Source organism: Tauraco erythrolophus, chromosome 14 (genome assembly GCF_009769465.1).
Source record: "Tauraco erythrolophus isolate bTauEry1 chromosome 14, bTauEry1.pri, whole genome shotgun sequence".
Classification (NCBI taxonomy): domain Eukaryota; kingdom Metazoa; phylum Chordata; class Aves; order Musophagiformes; family Musophagidae; genus Tauraco; species Tauraco erythrolophus.
Window position 1 is genome coordinate 4604431 of NC_141478.1, and position 21282 is coordinate 4625712.

General features: G+C 39.6%; 1 protein-coding gene across 2 annotated transcripts in view; it reads left to right on the forward strand.

Annotated features, from left to right (window-relative positions):
- Positions 1 to 21282, forward strand: part of IGF1R (insulin like growth factor 1 receptor) — a 178549-nt gene that overhangs the window by 11033 nt on the left and 146234 nt on the right. For both annotated transcript variants that reach the window (XM_086620012.1, XM_086620014.1), the window contains exon 2: positions 17941 to 18486. In XM_086620012.1, the coding sequence (XP_086476138.1) occupies positions 17941 to 18486 (546 nt within the window). The remainder of the gene's footprint in view (positions 1 to 17940; positions 18487 to 21282) is intronic.

The following is a 21282-nucleotide window of genomic DNA, read 5'->3' on the forward strand; positions in this document are numbered from 1 at the left end:
ACACTGACATGACTTCAGATGCTCCTGTGACTCTCATCCAGGTGAAGGCACTTTCACTGGGAAGCTGCGTGTTGTCAGGCGTTCCAAGACTGTATTCTTAGCAGAAGTATGAGAATGGGGTTGTTGGAATCAGTTGGCTGGAAAGGAGATAGTATATTACACTAAAGATAAACCCCAGGTCTTCACAGACGACTGTTAAGATTACCTGGTGTCACGTGCAGTTAGAATGAAACAAAAGTTGAGGTGGCTTGTGTGTGGTTTGGCCTCCCTACAAGGATGGGCTGTGATGCTGTCCATTCGTTCCATAGGACTTCTCTTCATTCTTCAGGAGTGACTGCGCTCACAGAAGTGCACAGCTTTTCAGTGCTTCCTACTTGTTGCATGTGTGGCCGCAGACCTTGTTTACTGCAGTATCAAAATACTGTTCTGACCTCAGGATGACTGTCACTGCTGATGATGTCTCCTGCCTCAAGTTTGTCTTTAGGACCCTTGCAGCTTCCCCCAGACCAGGTGAGATGAGAAGACGTGAATCCTGTTTAATAGGGGGAAGTCAGTGGGGGAGAAGTCAATACCAGAGGAGCTGAGGATGTAATTCTCATGTCCACTGATTTTTGGCAGGCAGAGAAGGGAATGCTCTGTTTAAGATGTCTACATACCCTGGTTGGGTATGTCTGTCTCTGTTCTCCCTCTCCATCAATACTCAACCCTTTGATAGCGTCACATGCTTGTTTCCTGGCTCTTTGATGTCTTGGTAGAAGAAGAGCATGACTGCAAGGCTGGCTTTGTTGGTGTTGAGCCTGGTGCCCAGAAAGTGATGAACATCGTTTTAGGCTGCGGGTCTGTGGGATGCTGTACACAATCATCGTTGCTGAGATGTTCGGAGCATGGAAGAGTTCACGTTCCTCTCAGCTGATTTAACTAGAGAGTTAGAGTGGCTCATGGAAGGGCATGATGAGAGCCCGAGGGGATGGGATTGTGTAGTTCAGGATGAGGCGAGGGAGAAGCAGAACAAACAGTTGCTTTAGCTCCAGCAAGCAGTAGTCTGTGCTTTCTGTGTCTGTACCATGAAAAGTGGGTTTCAGTGACTTAGCCATGCATCGTGTGGGACTTCGGGACCGGAAGGGGAAATACTTCCTCCCGGTTTAGGGAGTTTTCTCTACGTGGATTAAAGTCTCTGTGGATTAAAGGCTCTGAGGTGCAGCATCATGGCCCACCCCTGGCTTGCAAGGGGCAGCTGCTGGCAAAGACAGGGGCTTCTTGCTGAAATGGCTGTGAATCTGCATGTGAGGATTGGTATGTTACCATCCAGGCATCTTCTCAAAACAGCTGAATTACTTTTATTGAAATATGGGGAGTTCCTTTAGGGAAGACATGCGCCAGTGAAAGCTGTAGGCGGAGTGTTTCATGAATATAATAATTTTACAGAATTAAAAATAATTGTGATGCTTCCACTGGGTGCTACAGCTTCCACCTACTGGTGGAAATGTCATGAATTTTGGTCCAATTTGTCCTTCAAAGTTTATTTCTTCCTTAGTATGAAGGCCTCAGAGCACTACTAGCATATTATAATTTTTTTCTTTTACTGAAATGGAGTGTGAGTGATTTTCATAGTGAGTTAAGGCGGCACGCAGGAGGAGCTTGCTTTAAATACACAATTTTAATCTCATTTTGCATATTTTTAGCTGGATTTTTTTATTGGCTGACAGCTGTTGGAACACCTTGATTTGCAAATGCAACCTTTTTGGAAAATACAGGCTTTTTGCCTGTTTCTACACATTCGTGTAGATTGTTGGATGCTTTGGATGTATTTACTCTGATCCTTAATTTTCACATTTTTAAGTGACAAAATGGCAAATGATGTATTTTCTGGTAGATTACTTTGCGTTTGTGTTATTTTTTTATGTGGGTGGAAAATAGAATTTTAATTGAAATGCAGAATATCTGAATGTTGAGACTTAGTTACGACTTAAAGTATGAGAGACAGGCGTGATTTTAAAAAAATAGTTTGTCATTGTTTTTCTAAAGTTTGGAGCTAATAGATCCTACCCACTGACTGTTTCACAGATTTCTTCTCAGGAGTCCTTTTTAAATTGGAATTAATTGCTCATTGAACTCAACTGTTTGAGTAAGCTGAGATGAGGCACTTGCAGAAGTAGCTGTTGAATATAAAAGCTATCTTAGCATCTCAACAAAGGGTGTCTCCAAAAGAGCACTGAACAGTAAATTCACCAATGCGAACTTCTTTTTGTGTAAATTATATGCTTACTATTTTTATTTTATTTAAATTGCTGTAGGCACTCGCCCTAATATATGCTGTTATAATTTCATGTTAGATTTGCAATTAAGTTTATTTTTAGAAGAATGCACTTAAGTGGTTTATATAAAATGATTTTCTATTTTTGTAAATGAAATAATTGTTTTTTATTGACTTTAAATTTCATGCAAGTGTTTTTTTTTTGGCTTGGAAGTTGTGTAAGCAGAAAGAAATCTAATGATTAGAGAGTATTCTCATAATATAAAGAAGATAAGATTTGTTGTCACTAGCTTGGGGCACTGGTGCAGAGCGTTAACTCTTATTTAGGCATGTTCAAATTGAATGACGGATGTTATGGAATACGGTACGATGGATTGATGTAATAAACTTTATTTATTGGTTGTTCTTCCTGGTTAAGCTAAGAAAACCAAATTGTGACTGGGTTTGGAATCTGACAGGGAGATAAGAAAGACGGTCATGATGTGATGATTTCTCAAGATGCTTGAATATGTCGCAATCCATGGCAAATCTGATGGACAAGTGAGTGTTAATTGTGTGCACGCCAGATTTGCTATTTTTAATTTGGCCTTGCTATCATGTCTCTTCACAGATGAATTTGAAGGCTAAGGGGAGTTGAGTGATGAGTCATTATTGAGTTAGTAAAATCACAATTGATCTCCATTTCCTGTTGATTCCAAAATTACTGAAGTGTGAAAGCCGAGAGTGACTGATGACTTCTTGGAGGGGAGCTAGAGGGTGGAATGTGGAAGTGACTCCATCTAAAGTAATTCAGTGCTGCCCTGGGTGTTAGTACAAAAATGTCTGTAGTGAGAACGGGTGTGTGTCTGAGAGGGGAGGCTCTGAAGAAAGCGTGATGGTGTGGCTAGCTGAGTTACCTAGAAATAAGGATAGGATGGGCACTAAAATATGCTTAGCCAAGGTATAGGGGAAAAGGTTTCTTAAGTAGCTACTGATAGAAGCTTAAGGTGAAACTTTTCATTAGTCTCCTCAGTACTGGAGATCTCTTCTGATTGACCTGTGTTTCTGTCACTTAGCTCAGAAGATTTTATCTTGAAATCCTTTTGCTCCCAGGTGCTGCTTACTGTGAAAGTCTCCTGCTCTTTGTGCAGCAGAATGCGTGTCAGGCTGCACAGTGACAGAGGATGGGATGCAGGGACAGCAGCGTTGCATGGTGGAGAAAGTCTTCTATATCTCCGTTATTGTTTGTGATTATCTCTTGATGAATCCTTTATCGTGTCATTCTGTAGCTTTATTCTTTTCTTGTGATGAAATGGGATTAATGCTCTTTTGACAGACGCTCATTAAAAACATTGTGTTAACATGTGCAGGTAAGATTTAATATTTCTCTTTTTCCCTCGTAGAACTTACTGTTAGCAAAACTTTTTTTTGTTAGGAACTATTAAGTTACATGCTAGACTCTGCCCACATTGCATATGTGAGAGTAAATTCTGCTGAAAGGGGATTTGTTGGAAGAAATTAAAGGGAGTATATATACTGTTCTGAGTTATATTTGGAAGCAAGCTCTAAAGCCTGGAAGTATCACTTCAGGAAGAGAAAACTTAGTTTAGTTCCCTGGAGAAATAAGAGGAGGTGTGAGGTAAGACGGTCCCGTCTCCTCTGTTTATTGCATTCCTGACAAAATTCTGATTTTAAAGAACTTTTCTGAAGACATAATTTGGAAGGCAAAATAACAATCTGTGTTCTGTCTTACAACTGTTTAGGTGGTCTTTGAATCGTTGAAACATCATGGATGTACACTCTGATATGCTGTGTTAAAATAGAAATAAAGAACTAGTAGAAGGAGAAATACATTTTTTTTTTTTCGCTGGAAACTGTGTACAAGCTTTTCCCAGTGTTGCCACACTTAGGATTGTATAAAACTGGGAAGGGGGGGAAAAAGAGATGATTGATCTTGCTGTCTGAAAACAGCTTGGTTTTCAAATTTATAAACAAAACAGGAAAAAAAAAAAATCTTCCAGGCTTCTTGACAGGCTAGGTGTGTGGTTTTCACATTCAGAGAAGCTGATTAAGTTGGTCTGGCTTTTGCAAGGGAACAACTAGCGAAATAAATTGCTCGGAGAGGGTGTAAAGAACTTTCCTCTAGAAAAACTTGAGCAAACATGGAGCACTGAGTTACATGGTTGAGATTTGGTGAAGCATGGAAAGGACACTAGTTTTCAGAGAAGTCTGGTGTATCTTCAGGGTGTTGTGAGTTCCGAAGTAAGAGTTGCCACACTTAAAAAGATGTGTCTCAGTCTAACTGAGGGTTGTAGGAGCTTCAGGGCAGCTTTATGAGGAGTGTTCATGGCAATTCTCAAAGCTGTCGCTTGCAGAGAATCTTCAAATACTTCAAGCCACACCTTGATACCTTATACCTTGTCTTGTAGTATTTGTGTTGATATGTCCCAGTACAAAAGCATTTTGTTAAACCAATTAAATGCATAATATTTTTATCATACTTGTGTTTTGGAAAAATCAATATGACCAGTTTCCCTTTGAAATGACAAGAAGCTTGTTGTGCTGACAAAGTAGAATGCATTAGGAAGTGGTGCTTTGTACACTCCCAAGAGTAATGTGCCCTTGTTTTTTCTTCATCAGCAGGATGTTCTCCTGTATGTCAGGTGTCTTAGTTGTTCTTGTGATCTAAAAAAAAACCGTCAGGGAAACAGAATGGGTTTAGATGCTTTAGAACAGCAGAAAGCCTGCAGCCTTGTATGTCTCTGTTCTAGTAAAACTGGTAATGGCCACCTTAGCATTAGACACTTTGTATTTATGTTTGTGTTTTAAACAATAAATAAAAGAACAACTTGCCCTTCAGAAGAACATAATGCGTAGCCTGCTGAAATACTCCGGAGCACAGGGGATACAATTAACCCTTTTCCCATTAGCTTGGTTATGTTTCAGAAGAAGGCAAGGTAAGATGTCTAAAACATTGAAATTGCTTATTTACCAGTTCACTGAAGTGAGGATTTTTCAAGTTGATTGTCTGAAAATCAGACCTCTTCTTCCTCTCTTCATTGCCTTCACCTCCTTCCTTGTTTCCTAATCTGCAGTTTCCAGATTTGTAATAGGTGTAGTACCCATTGCCTTTACCACCCCTCCACCTCCTAAACTTAAAAGAAACTATTGAGGAGAAAAGTTAATTTCCTGACAATCTTATGCAAGGCTATAGAGAATAGATCTTGGAAGTTTAGGCACTTCTTCAAGCCCTTCAGAGGAATTTTTAAAACATGCTTTACTTTTGATGGAACAAAGGGAGGACAGTGACTTGAAAGGGCTGATGGCACATCCAGAGTTCGGCTTGTTGCATGAACGAAACCTCTCATTATGATCCTGGAGTGTTTTGCTTTAGTGCCCGGGTGCTCAAGTAGCACAAATTGGTTCTGAACTGTTCCCTTAAGGTAGCTGTGGTACCATTCAGTGGACATGGGCTGAAAGGAGACAGAACCTGAAATACTTTCAGATATTTTTTTTACTCCTGTCTTGACTCTCCTTGAAGAATGAGAATTAGTGTGAGAAAGTGTCTGTAGCTCCCACTGGGTCAAATAGAGGTTGAGATAAAAATACGTATCTCTGTGTATTGTAATATTGATCGTCATGTGGTAAATAATTCCTTGGCAGCAGGATTACTATGTCTGGTGTTTTACACTTCATTTGTAAGTTTTTGTGCAGTCTTGCTGCTGGCTCTGTGCTCAGAGCTGCTCTTTGTTCTTTGATGGATATCTTCTTCATTACTTCCTTTTGACCAGCCTTTCCTTTCAGATAAAATTTCATCCTTTGGATTGCTTACTGTGGCTGGAGCTCACTTGATCTGTTAGTTCACTAGCTACTCTCTTTTTTGTTATGACATTTTAATAAGTTAACGGTCTCCACAAAGAGCCGTTCGTGCCTCGTGCTCACCTCTCCCAGCGTGGATTTGTACATATTCACACCGAAACAAAGATTACTTCTGAGTCTCTCTTTCTTTTAAATTCTTTGGTTTTATCTATTCCATTATAAACTTTTTAAAGTAGAGTCTGTTCCCTGTGTTGCATTTTAAGGAGGAGCACTGACCTGTGTGTTACTTTAGATTACTTCTTTTTTTTTTTTTTTTATCTTTTCCTGCACAAGTTGTCGTAGTTGGGATTTGTAATAATACTAGGGAGTTAGCAAAACTCAGCTTAAGTATGTGTTCTCCAGCTGTATCTTCTGCCAGGAGTGGGTTGTGTGTACAAGGTATAAGGTAAAAATAATGATGAAGAAAGAGATGTCCATCTCAGCCTTGCTTTGGTTTACCTTCTGGAATGAGTGTGTGCAGCTGCAGATCCCAGCGAAGGGACGTGCCTAAAGCTGGGAGTGTTTCAAGCATCCAGGTTGGATATTGCTGTTTGGTTTGGCTCAAAGTCCTGTCTCCCATAACTTTTTGCATCCCTTTCTTCCAACACTCTTCCCCCAAGTTTTGACTCAGAAGAGGAACAAAATAGATAATCCCTGATGATGAGCTGCTGAATGAAATGTGCTGCGGCTGTATTTCCCTAACCCAGTTGGACCCAGTGTGTTCTCATGGGTGGATTTGTTAGAAATGCATTAGGGCAACCTTTTGCATCCCAGGCTCTCCAGAAGTAGCTGCCAGAGGATGTGAATAGTAATTCTGCTGCTTGCTCTGCTGTTTCAGTCCTATTCTAATAAAAGTGGATATTGTGACAATAATTGCAGTTGCCAAGCAATAGAACTCGGTACAGCTAGAGTGATTAAATACCTAAACCATTTTGTTAACCAGAATTATAACATTGTGCATCACCCACAGTGCTTACAGACAGTGTCTAAAAACGATGTATAGGGTTGGAAATCAAATGTCTTGGGCAGTATATAAATGTAAAATAGAGATCGTGGGCTGAAATGTCACCTTGAACTTAAAAGCCAAGCGTGGACAAGCAACTGAGTATACCACTGTTTGCACATTTTTCAACAAGGTGTATATGTAGTTTTCATGTGTGTGGTGTTTTTTTTTATTTTCACTATTTTACAGTGAAGATGAATTAGTTACTGTACAGGAGATCTACATAAATATGTTGAAAATCTTATACTTAGGATTGGAAGCTTCTCTTTATCTCGAGAGAAGTTAAAACCGTGGAGTTCTCGTAGTTGACTGTGCCTAAAAGGGCTCTAGTTTTCCATGCTTAACTCTGTTTATCTGATTGCTTTTCACCTGTATGCGTTAAAGGTGCTTTGTGTGTGTGTGTTGTTTTTTTTTCTGGTTATTGTGCTATGATGCCTCTGAGACAATAAATGCCCAGTGTGAATGCTGCTGTTCTTGTGTAAGGGACACTTCTCCTTGGTTGGGTTGTGGGTAATAAAAGCGAATCAGAAGCATGCAGTTGGCTGCAAAAGTGAGTTCACATAAGAACTCCTACTGATATAGCTACTTTGATTTATATTTGCCTTTAAATTGTGTTCTGGTGCAACTGGTTTTGATTGATAAGACCTGAACTACGAGTCACCTTGTCTCTGGTGCCAACCCACGTGTTTTACCATGTATTTGGAGAGGAAGGTTCTTTTTTCAATCTGGTTAGCTCATGACTGGAAAGCCCCACAGCACTTGCAGATATGTAACTTAATACCTTTTAAGCCTTTTTGGAGATTGCAAGTTGGTCATATTTTAACTGCCTTGAGAAAGCAGGTTACAGCATGACCTATGTGATTTTAAGTTGTGTAGCTGCCATGTGAAGGGAGGGCTCCCTGTTCTGTTAAATGAGGTTTCATAGCACTGTTTTTTTCTTTTGTGCAGTTAGATTTTTTTTTTTTTAAAAACTATCTTAAATCTCTGTTCAGGTGGAAATATAGGATTAGTGGAAGTATTAGTTCAGTTTGTTAAAACAGAAATATTACTGTGGAAGGCTAGAGAATGAAGGATTTCTGTGTTTTATCATGTTAGAGATGGTTAGCACAGGATAGTAGAGCCATGTGTTGCATATTGTTAAGAGTAATTGCATCAGACTTCTAATTTTTCTGCGGATCTAAGAATAACTTCCCACTGACTCTCTATTAAATCCTTTTACTGACATTATGGATCCCGTCGTATGTTATGATACTGTTTCGTCAATTTTCTTCTAATGAAGCTTAAATGATCTGGCCTAGTTGGCCAGTCATTGTTTAAAAATTAAAAAAGTAATAAAATAATTCCTAGATTACTGCAGGATGACAACTCAGTGAGTAGCTAAAAGCATAGTAAAGTCTCCCTAAATGTGAGTTGCTGAGCCCAGGCACATGATGAATTTTCATTCTGGAAGAATTGGCTGCATATCCCAGCTACCTAAGGGTGTATCCCATAGGTTTCTGTTAGCCAGTTGCTGAGTCATTTGGATGCGTAGATAACGGTTTTAAAAATAAATAAATAAAATCACGCACACAGCTATTTAGTTTAAAGGTGTAGAAGAACAGTCCCCAGGAGAGACAATTTCTGTTAAGCTCTATTGTCATCACAGATTGTGAAACATAAATTCAGTGTTATAAACAGCTTGTAATTTCAGTCTTCCATTTTTGCTTTAGCAGGCGTTAGACTGAAGCTACTGGGATACGGTTTAAACATTATTATCACAGTTAAAAAAAAATGTTTTACTCTCATAGTTATTGATCATAACGCGCCACCTACTCAGTTATGTTATGTATTTTGTGTAGAATGGCATGCTGCTATTTTGTGGTGCTGTCTGAAAAGTGATTCTGTAGGGTATGAAAGAGTGCAGAGGTTTGAAGACTTGTCTTTCTTCCTGTGAGGATGGAGCTCATCTTTAGTGGTTTAGGCATTACCTGCTGTCTTCTGCAGTTCTTTTTCTGCTTGACTTTGACAGTTTTCATCACGAGCTGGCAAACTTGACTGTGCTGTGACTCTGAAGTGTTGCACTGTCATTTGTAGAATTATTCTGGAGTTGCATTCAGCTGGTGCTTCAAACAGCTTTCCCTTCCTTGCAAATACACAGAAGCAGCTCGCTGGATGTCCGAGTGTTCAGCTCCAACCATAACACTCAAACAATGGCTTTCAATGTTTCATGTATACTGGGCATTAATGGGTGAGGAATTTACTGTAGGTTCATTTTTCTGTTTTTGTGGTTTTTTTTTCTTCTTTGGTTTAGTGGCAGAGAATCTTTCAGGCATTGTCCATAACCTAGACAGAGTTAAAAGTTTGGTGCTACTTTTACTTGGCTTGATAGCCAGCGGTTTTGGGGCTCAGCCACTGGAACATCACTAGCTCTACAATATCTTCCTCTGTTTTTGCCCTGTGTATCCATGAGGACGAACAGAAATCCATGCCAACTGAGCCACTCACTTGTGTTACGCTGTTTCAGTAGTAGGAGGTAACAGATGTGGCTTCAGAGGAACCCCTGAGAGATGTACTGGGTCAGTGCAGTCTTGGTGAGAGGGGATTAATTTGAGGATGACTTTGTCCTGAGGATGCTTTCATGTGAGCTAGCCTAAATCTAGACCCACCTGCTCTGGTGAGCTGTGTGGAGAAGACATCAATCAGTATTATTAAAGGGATTCTGTTCCTTTTGTTGGCTTTGTTTTTGCTAAGCTGCTGTTCGTGTTGACATTAAAAGTAAAATGTTGGCAGAGAGAAAGCGAGTGAGATGAGGGACAGAAATGTGATTTATTCTGAAAATTTTTTTTTTAAATTATGGGGAAGTTGGAGGAAGTTCATGGAAAGCAGCAGTGCCAGAGATATCTTTAGCCAGTGACAGCTGAAATTGCAAGAGTGAAAAGACAGAGCCAGTTTGAGTTTGTGATGTGGGTTGTTGTCCTTCCGTGTGTTATTTTTGTGAGTGTTTCATTCTGGTCAGTTTGGTAACACAGTGGCCCTTGGATTGGGAATATATAGTTAGTAGAGTGGTAAAGAGAAGATTAAAGTAGGACCTGTGTATTTTTCTAAGAGCTATGGGAGACAATGAGAACACATGTGGAGGAGGGGAATTCAGTCACTTTTTAAGGTATTTGGGCTGCCAAATTTGATTGGCCTCTTGTGACACCACTTTTTCCTTCCAAATCTGGGAGAGGAGAATTCTGTAAAAGGTTGCAAGGAGTGATGAGTGACACAAGGTAAGTTAATGATAATAGACTGTATTTCTCAGAAACGACAAGCTACATTGCAGTATAATCTCCAGTCCCTTGAGTGTTTAGAAGATCATCGTGGTCTAGCTTTGTCCTCCAAAGCTTAACTTTTAATTAAATCAAGAAAAACCCCAAGCCTTCTTCTTGGGCCTAAAGTGTGTAAGCAAGAACATTCTCAAGACTTATGTTCAAATAGAAACAGCTGTTTTTTGTGTAGGTTTGAGTATTCCCTTTCATGTTTTGCAAATCAAAGATGGCAGCATTGTGCTAGTGCTAGAAATAGAGAAATTGAAATTCAGTTATGGACTTGCTTAGCAAAAGCTAAAATGGTTGATGTTTTCTGGATTGTAGGGTGTCTGTTATCTATTCTTCTCCCTCCCCCCCATGCAGAGTGATGTAACTGCATAAAATCTAGGTAAATGTAAAGTGGTTTTTGTAGCATATTCGATGAAGAGGAATAGTTGAGTGGTTAGGGAGACAGCTTGAATCATGTGGTGTAGATTTAGTTCCCTCCTTGTTACTGGTTCTGACATCCCAAGAGATAATACAGAGGCTGGCTTCCCTGGGAAGAGATCTAGTGATTGATGTGACACATGCAGGATAGGTGAGCTTAGAGAGTAGAGAAATTTTGTGGGAGGTTGTGTAAGTACATTAAAGACACTAAAATATATATTTCATTCATAGTGTCACTACGAAGGCAAAACCAAGAGCTCAGTGGGTGGTGGAATCCTGTGTTAATGTAAAGTGTCATAAGCAATCTCTCCAACCACTGATTTCTGTGAACTCCACATTTAATTTCTTCTTTGCATAGTATGCAATTAAGGAATCCTTAGACTTCTGTAGTAATTTTTTTTCCCTGTGTCTGCAGATGGTGCAGCTATGCTGAAACTTTTCACAGGCTTGAAGGGAAACGGTGGTTGTAAATTGGTTCCTTCTCAGTCTTTCTACCTTTGCCTTCCAAGTCTTGGAGTGAAACTACAGGAACAAACTAGGCTTAAGACCAGGCCATGGACTGCAGTCCCTCTCTCTTCAGTGATGATTGGATAAGAACACTTAAAGATTTTTCTTTTTTTTTTTTTTTTTCTTCTTTAGGGCTGTATGACAGTCCTGATGGTTTTCTTAAAACAAGCATAATACTTAGCAGTAAGAATGAAGAGAAAGGTTAAGGTCAAGTTTTACTTTTCCCTGTTTATAGTCTGTATGGGTGTGACATTTTCAGACTGTTCCCACTGATGTGTCCTTCCGCTTCTCTTCTGAGCGGTTGCAGTCGTGTAGAAAAGAGGCTCCTTTTAAATCTACTGATGGGCATATGCGTGGTTCCTTTTTCCTAATCTGACTCACACCAATTTTTCAGATAACGTGGAGATGAGGATGCTGTCAGCAGCCAAACTTTAACGTTCAAGTGCCTGCAAGGAGTTGTTTTGAGCCGTTGTTTTTTTTCCCCAATGTACCAGACAACCCCTCCATTGAGTTGATCTATTATATAGTCACCATGTCAATATGCAGGTCTAAATCCACCCAATGCGATAAACACGTTCTTTATTGTTACGAGAGAGGGATGGTAACTCTGGAGATGCTGGCCTTAAAAAGGATGCTGCATGCTGTGGGTCTGGGATGAGGGCTGCTGGACCGCAGCCGTATTCAGTAGCTGCTTTGGACCACTTTTGTTTTTATAAGAACCTGCCATAGATTTAAAACGAAAAAACATGTGATGGAAAGGAAGTGGCTCTGTTGGGAATAAATAACAACACTGTTCAGAAGATGTGCCGATATCCCAGAAAGACCCACAGCTCTGAGCTGACATTACTGAAGAATGAGGTGGTCAAGCCTCTTCCATTAGAGCAGCTGGGAGAGAGCAGTGTTCCTGTGTTCAGTAGCATCAGCTCCTTGCTGGCCAGAGAGTAGTGGTGGCTGTCTGGGAAAGCAGACCTCTCATTGAAGTGGAGTGTGCTCAGAAAAAGCCATTATTGGCAAAGTGAGATATTTTTTTTCTTTTTGTGGTGGTGTGAGCAAGCTACTCTCTAAAAGTAGAACTAGCCACAATTGTTTTTTGTATTAAGCCTTGTAGTTCCTTCTTTGTGTAGGAAATCATCCAGTGCTGATGGTAACATACTGTACTTGTTACCACTGTACAGAATTTCAGGGAGATGAGAAATTGAGCAAACTCATGCCCTCCCTTAAAAAAACTCTTTTGAACCTCGTGGATCATAGACTTTGTCCTCAGAATGAGTTTTTTAATCCCCCAGGCATGAAGACGATATGGATTTAGAACAATTTCTGCACCTTTAGCACTTTCCTTCAACAACTAGTGTAAGGGGATAAGTTTCTTTTTTTGTAGTGCGATTTTTATTTTTTTTTAATGGAAAAGCTGGTGGTATCCAGGCTCTTCATTTAAGATAAAGCCTTGCATCTCTACTTTGAAGTAAAAGAAACAATTTTTACAGAAGGGAAGTCAGAAGAGGGAAAACAAAGGGAAATGATAACTCGCTTTGGTAACATGCCATGCCCGTACAAAACAGGAGAAAGGTGAGCAGGAGTTGAGTTCAAGATCGCTAGTTAGATGTTAACAGCAAGCAATCTGTCCTGATTCTCGTTTCAGAAATGTAAATGACTGCACAGGCTGAACAAGTCTGTTGCTAGGGAAAGCCTGACCCAGCTGGAGCAGACTTAGGTTGAAAAGGCCTTGGACTTGCGAAAGGCTTGTGCTGGGATGACTCGGTGACTCAGAGCTGCCTTGGTGCTGCTTTGTCTAAGACTTTTTTTTTTTCTTTTTTGTGTTGAGAGAGTCAGATAGTAATGGTTGCTCCATGTTTAACTTCTGGCTAGTTGAGAGGGTACTGAAACCATTCAGTGTAGTACAACCATTTAACATGACCCAGGAAAATAAAGGGCCAAAGGCTTAAAACGCGAAGGTGTGTATTTTTCCAAGAAAAACCTGAACAGTTGTGTTTCTTTAGAACTTCTAAATGGAGTAACTGGGAGAAATAAACAATTTGGAAGCAAGAATTACACCATGATGAAATAGTTTCTTGTAGGAAGTGTATTCTTCCCTTATTAAAAACAGCGAATGTGTGACCCGTCAATCCTGCCCTCTAACACCATAATATTGATAACGAATTAACTGTTACAAGTACATGCACAGCTGTGACAGATGCTGTAGAAGACAGAAGTTGTATTACAGACTGAATGTTGAACAGCAGGCTTTCTGCTGATTTGTCCTTTGTAGTGTGCTGTTTGCAGAAAGAATGGTTCCTTCGAAATGCTGAAGGGCAACAGGCAAGTCCTTGTAGGAGTAGCTAGTGACCTCAAATGACTGGTGGGGATATAAAAAGAGTAAAGACCTGCTGCGTGGAATAAAGGATTATTTGATGATAGATGATAATTAAATAGCAGGTGTTTTGCAAGGTGGCAAGGTTCTTATCTTCCCCATGTCAGAGTGGTTTTTTACGTTAGCAAATCGTAGTTAAGGTCAAGAAGAAACTACTGAATTGCTGTCCTCTGAGCTCTTCGTGTTACTCACAGCTTTGCTTTAGTCTCCTCGGTCTGTGCGTACTCAGTAGTGTCACCTCACTACTGATGTGCTGTGCGTGTTTGTTCCCAGCCTCCGTCCTGCTCCGTGGTGCCCCAGCCTGGAGCAGACTTGCCAGGAGATTCTGCCAGATGAAGGAATAGGCTGCAGGTCGCATTAATGACTCTCATCGGATGAACCTGTTATGTGCAATCATTCTTCCTGGTAGTTCATTGACCCCATCTCGGTTACACGACCAGACTTGGATCTGTCTTCTCACTAGGAATGGGCTGCAGGTCCTCAGAGAGACTGTAGTGTGGAGTGTGTTTTTTCTATTACCTTGGGAAGTTTACATGCCCTACAGCTTGCCTGTGGGATGCTTCCAGAAAAAAAGCACAAGTGGCCTTGTTCTTGCATAGTAGGTGAAGCTCAAGACTTTTGGACTGGAGTGCTGTTTCTAGGGAGGTGTTTGTGGTCATCTGGGTAAAGGATGCATTGCTTCTCTCTGACGTTTTGCTGTATTGGGACTTACCTTTTAAACAAATAAATGATGTATTTCTTTAAAGAACAAATTTCTCGCTCAGAATTATGTGCTTAGTTTAGAATAAGTCTGAGAAATTATAGGCATTTTAAAGAAAGGCTTGGAAATCTGTAAGCAGCTGAATGAAAACAGCATGAATCTGACTACTGGTAATTATCCTGGGTGTTTATCAAGACCCAAAACTATTGAGGCAGAGTAATAAACAGATATTGCGTTTTTATTTTCTGTTAGTGAGCAAAATAAATACATAATATTTAATTTCCAATTCTGAATTGAACACGAAACAAAGTTAAGTTATACTAGTCATATTAAAAATGTAAGTAGGAATATCAAAAACTGTTAAATGGAATATAAATGCTCTAAAGAGCATTTTATGTGCACTTCATTCTGTCTGACAGACCAGTTTATATTGTAAGTCCGTATATGCTTTCATTAAAATGGGCTCCAAAGAAAACACAGCACAGCCAAATGGAAATTGTAGCTGACTTTGAGCTCTGTTTAATTTGTTTTTCATATAGTCCTTTTCAGGGCAGCAAGGAAAACGTGAGAAAAAGATGATGCATTGTGGGGTAATTAACTTTTGTGAACAATGTGAACTTTAAAAGAAATTTGTTTTAAAAGCAAAATAAATTCATCTACTTTAATTGGAACTGTTTTTTCCAAATGTTAGTATGGACCAAGATGCTTGTCCTGTTTTGTATTTGGGTCTCTGCAGTTCTCATTATATGTGTGAATTTCTGCAAAGCGTAACTCACTAGATAAACTAATAAGTTCTTAAATCAAAAATGTCAACAGCATCTGTGATCGATTTCTAACATTAGAGCCCACTGGACTTTATCCTTTTCTGTATTAAGGGGATGACGTTTCGTAACTGAGGCAAGTACGTGCGTACTTTTGCCATAAAGTTCTAGAAATCTCATTGATTTATAAAAGCATTAAATACCTAAAATTAAGTAACTTTCAAGCTGAAACAAACATAAAGCTAAAAGCAGTATGACTTTTAAAGCCCAGCCTCGGAATAGAGGCATGAACAGATATATAATGCTTTAGTTAACAGTTGCTGCCATTTCTCTTACAAATTGTTCTTTAGGGTATTGTAACTCAGCTGTTTTTAAACCCATCACTCTGGAACCTTGCCTACAAAATGTCAGCACAAGTGCAGATTTTATTTCTTTAACAAAATAAAGGGCTTGGAGCAGTTAGGCTTTCTAAAATTTTATGGCAGTAAAATAAATTTTGCTACTTTTGCTTTACCATAACAGGAACCGTACTGTTCACCTTGTCCTTCCAGCAGGTAGAAACGGAAAACAAAACATTTTAATGGGAAAAACATTGTGTGTACTAACTTGCCTTTTTTAAAAAACGGGAAGCTCAAAGTCGATGTGTAAATATACTCATGTTCTTGTCAGGCTGTGCTTTGGGCAGAGGGCACTGTGTCTTGAGGGGGGGTGGAGGAATGATTGCTTTAGAAGAAAATTTCAGGAGTTGAAAGCAAGACTTAGGTAACAGCTTATTAAAGGAATTTCATCTGGGTTGAGGTTGCATTTCCTACAGATTCAGGAGAGAAACCCACTCTTCTGCTGCACGTGACCAGTACATCTCTTACCAGATCTACTATCTTGGAGTTCTTTAACATTCCCCCTCTCCCATCTGGTTTCTGAAGCTGGGTAATGCTAACCCATTCACGTTTTTTAACATCTTCCTGAAGTTAAAGCCTTGACACGTACTCCAGGCAGTAGTATGCAATTGTTCCGTAGTCAGTATGTACTAAAATGGGGATTTCCTGTCTTACTGGTCATGATGGCCAAATGTTACTGTTTGTACACTAGTTTTGGGGTTTATCTGGTGGTTTGGTTGTGGGTTGTATTTTTTTTTTTTTTTTAAGGTTTGGGGAATGAACTTTCTTGCACATAACTGCTTCCAGTGCAGCAAGTCACATTTTAATAGCCTCTGCTTTCAACTTGGATCTTTACAGAAGGAAGATTAGGTAATAGTTTGTGTAGAAAACATCTGTTTCTTAACAAAGATCTCACCCTGGTTTTTTATGTCGCCCCTCTAACAAGAAAGTCTTTTAGTCTTTAAAAGACTTAAAAAGTCTTTAAGGCCTTGTCGGATATTAGAGTTACTGTGGTTTTAGCATGCTCATGTTCTGGATCCTTTGTTAGCTTAAGTTATTAGCCTTAGATAAGTGTTGTGGGATGGAAGGACTGCTTTCTATTGTCAATGCAATTTCTGAATCTCTGGACAATTTGTCTGGGTTAGCGTTTAAGTTTTTTGGCTCCAGTGTTTGTTTAGACCTTTTCCTTGTCTGAGGAAAAGATGTTGTTAAAATAATTAAGCCTAGCATGCATAAAAAGAGAACCTTTCCACAAAATTGAATTGCTTGGGGTTTATTTAAGTTTTGGGTTGCTTAAATAAATCGGTGTTTTACTTTGTTTGCTTACAAGCAACTTACTGTCTGTGCCGGGGAGTCTTTTTTCCATGTTTTCTGCAGAAGAACAGCTCTGAGAGTTTCCAAGAACAACAGTTCTCTCCATAGTTCTTTGTTTTATGTCAAAGTGCATTTATGTGTCTAATTATTACATTATTAGTACACTTTTCCAGTCCCTTTAGATTTTTTTTATTGTGGTACATGTCTAATATGGAAAGGCATAATATATAGATTTATTATGGAATAATCCTTTTGGTCATTGCTTCTTGAGAGTGCATTGAGTTCAGTCTGCTGTTTTCAAGGAAGATTGCTCACTGTGATGCTGTGTGTTCTTGTAAATAAATTTATCCTGTGTTTCTTAGAACTCGAGAAACTTTTTGTATCTGGGTGCCAAAATCAGTGAAACTTGACTCACTGGAACATGCAAATAGGAATTCAGTGCATTAGCTACAAGTCCAAGCTCTTTCCCAGTCGCGGTGCAGGAAGTGCTGACCAGCTTTCCATAGATATTTGTTGGTTGCTGATCTATTGCAAGACTAGCATTCAAGAATTGGGGCAAGTTTGGTTTATGACCCTGGGAAGAGTGATCCGAGAAATAAGTTACAATTTTCTGGAAAGCGTTCCCCTTTATCTGCACGTATCTTAAGGCAGGTGGGTGGTAAACTAGTGACGTAATGCTCAATGCATCATTCTGTGTATTACCTAACTTGTTTGGAGTCATATGGCTGAACCTCTGGTCTGCTCATACATGTCATGATGTGATTTGAAGCAAGTTGTGCAGATGCTTTAGGTTTATCTTTGTGTTCCTGAATGTAAAGTAGCTTTTTTCAACCGCAGTAATAGAACATTTCTCTTGCCTGCTGCAGGATATAGCTAGCTTGCATCTCTGTGCTGGTCCTGGTAGCGTTTATAGTGCTAGGCTAAATGAGATGAATGTTCAATGTAGGTGTAAAGCAAGTACTCATATTCTATTTTAACACTGCAGCCTAATTAAGAAGTTTAAAAATTTTATGGCCATTACGATATCCTACTTGCATTCCAATTTCAAAAGGCTTAAAAAATATTTTATTTACTAACTTTCCTTTCTCCTTTTACTTTTTCAGTTTGCGGGCCAAATGTTGACATTCGCAATGATATCCATGAGCTGAAACGCCTGGAGAACTGTACGGTAATCGAGGGTTTCCTTCAAATTCTGCTCATCTCTAAAGCAGAGGATTACCGCAACTTCCGCTTCCCAAAGCTCACTGTCATAACTGACTATTTGCTGCTGTTCCGTGTGGCAGGCTTGGAGAGTCTCAGTGATCTCTTCCCCAACCTCACAGTCATTCGTGGGAGGAACCTCTTCTACAACTATGCCTTGGTTATCTTCGAAATGACAAATCTTAAAGAAATTGGGCTTCACAACTTGAGGAACATAACCCGCGGGGCCATACGGATCGAGAAGAACTCTGACCTATGTTACCTCTCCACAGTGGACTGGTCTCTTATCCTAGATGCAGTGTCCAATAACTACATTGTTGGGAATAAACCTCCAAAGGAATGTGGGGACTTGTGTCCAGGAACAATGGAAGAGAAGCCATTGTGTGAGAAGACATCTATTAACAATGAGTACAACTACCGCTGTTGGACCACCAACCACTGCCAGAAAAGTAAGATTTGAGTAGATTGTGTGTTTTCATTACCTCTTTCTGAAGTCAAGGTTTAATTTTGTGGTTTTGTTTTATGCTCTTTAGCAACTTAAACTTTTATTCTCGTTGTGTGTAGTCGACATAATGAGTTATCCAGTTACCACACAGATTTCTCCCCATCCAGTAAAGCATCATCTCACTTGATTTAAAAAACAAAACAAACAAACAAAAAAACCCCAAATAAACCCAACAACAATAAAACAAATGCCCAACAACAAAAACCAACAAACTTTCTGGGTTACTTCCCTGTGGAGAAGATGTAAATGAAGTGTAGAATTAAAGCCATTATAGCAAAGCTGGAACCAGTTTTACCTCCCTTGAGGACTTTGGCAGGAGGTGACTGTTGAATGCCATCTCCTCCTCCTTGCTAAAGTGACGTTACGCATGTGCCAGAGTCATTGCCATACTGAAGCTGTTAACTGGGCTTACTTTGACTTTGTTCTTTGCCTCCCTTGGAATGCACCTCCAGAAATTCCTGTAGTGGTAAATTCTATACGCAAGAACTTCTTTACTGAAATCAGCTTTTTCAGTACAGTCTGTAGTGTGAAAAAGTTAATGGATATCTTGACTCTTGATGAAATTGTCCTTGCCCGTTTTGTTCCTGTCTGGCATGACGGCGTTTATGTCTTTCTGATAGCAAGTATTAGCAAAAACAAAACCTGATCTCTTCTCACTTTTTAAAAATAGAGTAAACAAATACATAGTTTACTCAAATAACATGATTACATGGCAGGCTTTTTGAGTTCATCCTGTAGCTTTACGAAAGCTGAGCCCTGCAGTATCAGTAGGGCTTAATTACAAGCAGTCGTCACTGGGAGGAACAGTTCCTAAATTCCACTTGTAGTCTTGACCAAAGCTGCTATAATGATGGGAAATGCCAGAGTGAGAGAGAAAACGGAAACAGGGCTGTAACCAGATTACCTTCATTTGGGAATGGTGTTTTTTTTGAGGTGGCTCATCAATTGCTTGTGAAACCCTCATGTTCAATTAGAACTGAAATTAAAATACCTTGCAGGGCAGTTTCAGTCAACACATGCCAAAAATATCTCTGAAAAAAGGCATTAGTAGGGTTATGGTCTTATCAATAATTCTTACAGAAAACAAAGTTTGTTTTTAAGCAAAGCAAAGAAAACCCCTCAGCCTGTTACTGGGAGACTTTGTGATAAATCCAAGGTGGGGGAAGCGAGCTGCATTGCTTTCTTGCCATGTGTTGCTATGAGTCGTTAGCCTTCTGCAGGCCAAATTTATGTCTTCATTAAAAGAGTGTAACTCTCTTGTCTACAGAGGGTGACCCAGGTGATTCCTGTGCAACCTCATTGCCTTCAGTGGTTTGAATGGAAGTAACTAGAGTGTATTTAATGAGGTATAACAACTTATGTGCTTTCTATTGTGTGCTCTGGCTATTTGGAGTAGACAAAAGTGACGTGCAAGAAAAGCTTGTTGACTTCTAGGGGAATGTTAAAATAATTTGGATCTCAAATGCACATGAGAAGAGATCCGTTTAAATAAGGTGAGGTCATAGTTATACTGTGACGACAGTGCTTTTAAGGCAAGGGTGTAGGTAATGTTTTTCTTTTCCTATATGCTTTGATCTTCCTTTCATGGGATATTGTGAAGAAGCAAGCAAGTATTGGAAAAGAGCCTTGAAAGGCTTGTTGAGAGCATTGCACTGTGGAAAAACCATGTAGGATGCAGAGTGTATAAAGAAATGATCAAGTTCTAATCAATAAAAAGAGTGAGAAAGTTGTACCTATTTAATGTTTGTCATGATAAGCCACTGACTTCAAGGAAGAAGACTATAAATTTGCCAACCATTCCTCTAAAAAAACCCCCAAACCCTAACGTATTCCCGTTCTGAAGGAAAGCAATGAAGGTATATATGTGCAGTTGTTCAGAAGGAAGCTTTTTGTCTCTCCTGCTTGATTGCCTGGTCACTTTGGCAATGAACTCCTGATCTGGAGAGGACTCTCGCAGTACAAAATTACACAAGACATGCAAAAGAATAGAAGCAAGGACTTTCAAGTTACCGAGTGTTTAAATCTGCTTTTTCCTACCAGTAGAGATGTGAGACCTATGTTATTTTCCAGGGAATGTTTTTCTAGCGTACTATCTAATTTAACCCTGGCATTCTCCTTGTGCGTCACAGTAATGTTAAGCTGAAAATGCTGTCCGTCACTCAGGGTTCCTTTATGCCTTTTTATTTTCCTTAGTTCTGGATCTGTGGAGGAGTGTGTATTAAATCTTTTGTCCTTGTTGAGGTTTTACGCTGAAAGATCTCAAGTTGGTGCGTAAATGTTGTGTGGGAACACTTAGTGCTTTAAGTAGCCAGGCTTCTGTTTAGTTTTGCTGTTGAGTGGAAGTTGTTTTTTTTTTTTTTTTCCCTTCTTTTTCTTGCTCACAAACAAAGGAAGGACCCCGTGCTTCCTTCGATATAACTTGTGAAGGAACAGCGTTGAGGGTGGAGGGAGGAGAGAGGGAAGAATATGCTGTGTTTGACTTAGAATATTCCACTGGCATTTCTGTAGCAGAACAAGCTACAAAGAAGCTGTAACTTTTAAATAAATAAAATTTATTTATTTTTTAAGGTTCAGTGTAAAGCATCAGCGGCTTCCCTGCCAGTTTTGTTGCCCTGATTTCTCTGTAGTATATGTTCTTCTACATTCAAGTGCCCCAAGGCAGCAGCCTTACTAGTTTGCTTGCTTTGGAGCTGCAGAATGCTGTGTTGGGTTTGGCATGCTGTCACCCCTCTGGCTGACA